At 36.0% G+C, this 3,562-nt stretch overlaps 1 protein-coding gene across 3 annotated transcripts in view; it reads right to left on the bottom strand.

The window, feature by feature from the left end:
- CRYBG3 (crystallin beta-gamma domain containing 3) overlaps positions 1-3,562 on the bottom strand; it is a 101,398-nt gene that overhangs the window by 38,951 nt on the left and 58,885 nt on the right. For all 3 annotated transcript variants that reach the window (XM_025040789.1, XM_006923414.3, XM_025040788.1), the window contains 2 exons: positions 746-888; positions 519-645 (listed from right to left, as the gene is read on the bottom strand). In XM_025040789.1, coding sequence (XP_024896557.1) covers positions 519-645; positions 746-888 — 270 coding nt within the window. The remainder of the gene's footprint in view (positions 1-518; positions 646-745; positions 889-3,562) is intronic.

The following is a 3,562-nucleotide window of genomic DNA, read 5'->3' as shown; positions in this document are numbered from 1 at the left end:
GATTATTCCCTCTTTGTGGAACGCCCTTTCTTCCCCATTTCCCTGCCTGGAAAAATTATTTTTATCTCTTAAGATATCACTCAATGCATCCTCTCCTGTGACATGGTAGCCAGGTCCCCAGGCTCTGAGTTCTTCCTACCCCTGCTCCCCTAACACCACCTACGTACTTTATTTTCTCACTAATCATTCTATAATTAACTGTCCATACATCTCCCCAGAGAGACTGAGACCCATCTTTTATCTCCAGTGAATCAGTATAGTGTCTGGTATATCAGAGCCACTAAATAAATGCTGCTGAATGACTAAACTCATCAAATTACAGAGCCACTTCACTGATCTGCTACCACATGCTAGCTCTCCATGGAGTCTATAGAAATTCGTATGCTGTTTCATTTCTTCTACATGTACATATAACAGAATTCAGTAATTCCACTTAAAAAAATAACAACTTGTTCCACATATTGAAATTGTACATCATTATAGGCCACTGGCACTAGTTATATTCACAGTTAACTCACCAGTTGGATAGGTCGTATTGACATGATTATGTTATTTGATCCTCCCCAGTCAAAAAAGCACTTGTATTTCCCTTTCTCTAAAATGTACTGTTGTCCACAGAAGAACTTCTGCTGGTAGGCAACCCATCTAGTAGGGGAAAAAAGGAAAAGCAGAGGTGATGTAGAATCAAGCGACCAATTTTAAACACCAGACTCTTTCAAGGTTCTCAGAGCAGGAGACAACTTACACTCCACTTTTAACGTGAATGGATCTTGTTTCGCTGCCAAAGCCAATTTCTTCTAAGTCAGATATTTCCTGATTTGTAATGTCAATAAACTTCCCACTTTCCAGGTCAGATTCAAACAGTGTGATGGAAGATTCTATAAAATTCTAAAAAGAGGAAAGTTTAGGAAAACATATGCATTTTATTTTATAGATTGCCAAGTCTTTTCACAATGTTCACATACTTGTGGAATAATTTTCACACGAATTACTCAGAAGAATTTAAATAGTACTAGAAACAATTATAATAGTCAATACTCCTAAGTAGCAAAGAAAAAAATAAACCTGAATTTTTATGTTAATCAGAAAAGTATAATGTTTTTATTTAAATGGAAATAGTCAACAGTTGGTAAATTGCTGGGACTTATAAGCTACCATATCTAACTTTAAGTGTAAACAAAACTAATGTCTAACTTGTGTCTAAAGAGCAAAAGCTTCATGAAACAAAAGTCAATATACATCATACTGTGGGCAATGTGGGAGAGAATTTTATTAGCTTAAATAAGGAAAAAAGTTTGCTTGGCAAAATAAATTTTATTAAAAAATCAAAACAATAGGAAATTTAAACAACTTTTAGTCAGACAATGTATCTGAAACAAAAATACAAGACTCCAAATTGATAAACCAGCAAAAAAACAGACAATTCATAAAAAATTAAAAACAAATAAGTGACTAATTTTGCTAGTAAAAACAAAAAAATTCAAATTAAAACAATTGATATAATTCTCATTTTTAAAATTAGGTTAAGAAGGATCTAAAAATTTAGTTTTGTCAAGGTGTACTGCTAGTAGAAGTATAAATTAGACAGCTATTTTAGAAAACAATTTAGAGATATATTTAAGACTAGAATTGTTCATATTCTTTGAGCCTAAAATTCCTTTTTGTAAAAAGCTTCTCAAAGAAACTAAATAGTGGGCAATTTATATGCAAAGATGCAATATTTGTAATAGTGAAAGCTGTAAACAAGGCAAATATCCAAAAGATGAATAAAGATAAACCTTTATGCATCCGCTACTTGACAGAATATAATTGAGTTTTTAATGAGCTAACAGTTAAATGTACTAGCCAGAGCTTTATGAATATTTTTTCCAAAAGAGCAACCCACCATGCAAGATTATATTATTATCATTCTCACTTTACAGCTAAAAAAACTGAGTAATATATAATTATTTTGAGTAAAATATATATTGACATAATATATATTAATATATGTAGGTGTGTATGTATGCATATATATGTATGTATACACATACACCTACACACACACACACACATATATGCCATTTTACAGATGAGGCAATCAAGGCTTTAACAGCCTATAAGTGATTTGCCTTAAAGTCCCCAGAACAAGCGTCCCAACTGAAGTATGATGTTTACAGCCTGGGAGCCACATCAACAAACCTGGGTGTACTGACAACATAAACTTTCATCACCCAAGGAAACTGAACATGCCTCTTTCAGGTCTCTTGCAACCTGAAAATGCTAATTAGCTCAAGGTGGCTGTGAGGATACAATGTGATGATGGCTGAAGGGGGCCCAATCTGGGTCCCGGTTAGGAACCGGTATTAATAGCCACCAATCAAGTCGGGGCTGGTCGTAATGAAAAGATCTTCAGCAGCTCTCAATTATACAGACCCCTCTTCTCACACTGTGGGGACTCTGGAATGTTCCATCGCTGCCTCTATTTCTGCCTCCACACTACTTATTCTCTACACAATTAGGGTGTAGGAATGGGGGAGCAGGGATAAGCCAAAATATATCATGGGTCACTGTGTTATGTTGGAGTCAAATAGAACAAAGACAAAAAAATAAATATTAAGTATGTATATGTGTGCTGTGTTTGTGCCCATTCATTAAAACTAACTTGTGCTATGATGTGATGTATTTTACTTGAGCAATGGTTGTGTGGGAGTGACAGCAGTGAGGAGGGTGAGCTGGGAAGTAGGCTGAAGGCATAGGCCACTTGGCAACACTGCAGCCCAGAGCCGAGGACAGGAGGAGGAACCCACTGTCACAAGGTCCACTGCCAAGTAGAAGTGCTGACAGCATGAGTTCACAAACTTACTTGCATGGCTCGAGTTTGTGTCCTTCCTATTCTGTCTACCATACCCAGAGACTTGACTAAGGGCCACAGGAGTCTCCCAAGTGCCATCGTTCTCCATCTTCCGCTTTTGTTTATTCTTGGCTTTTTGTGCCTTATAGCTTTTGCCTCTCATCTTTTCCTAAGTACCCATAAACCACTCTCCTAGTTTTGACTCTTTGAATTTTTCACTCAGACCTACCAAATACACAGTATTTGATCTAGCTGAGTAGCTGCCATCAATATGGTGCCTCCTCCAGGCAAGAGTTATAACTCTAAGCCAACTCCACTCACCTGCAGCTAAACCTCCAGTGTCACGTGTACAAAGCATGATACAAAACATTCAAAAAAAATTAAACAAAAAAACTAGTAACTGTCTTGTTCGGTGATTGCAACAGGCACCCGATGAGAGTCACATCCAGAGTAAGCCCTTCTGGGTTACTAGGTCACCACTGCCCACATCTTACTAGGCATAATTAAATAATTTCACCAAAGATATTTAAGTGGAGCTTTTGCTTGACAAGAATAAGGATGGAATGACCTCAAATGTGTATTCCATTTTATTACACAAACACACAATTTTTTTTTTTTTTTTTTTTTTTTTTTGCTGAAACTGTCATCTGAAAATCTTTTCAAAAATGATCATCCAATTAGTGGCTATAATCATCCATTTTATATTTTTAAAGCATCTGATTGAAAAAT

The sequence above is a fragment of the Pteropus alecto genome, unplaced genomic scaffold (genome assembly GCF_000325575.1).
Source record: "Pteropus alecto unplaced genomic scaffold, ASM32557v1 scaffold379, whole genome shotgun sequence".
NCBI lineage: Eukaryota > Metazoa > Chordata > Mammalia > Chiroptera > Pteropodidae > Pteropus > Pteropus alecto.
The sequence above is the reverse complement of the archived record's forward strand: the minus strand, read 5'-3'. Positions and strand labels throughout refer to the sequence as shown.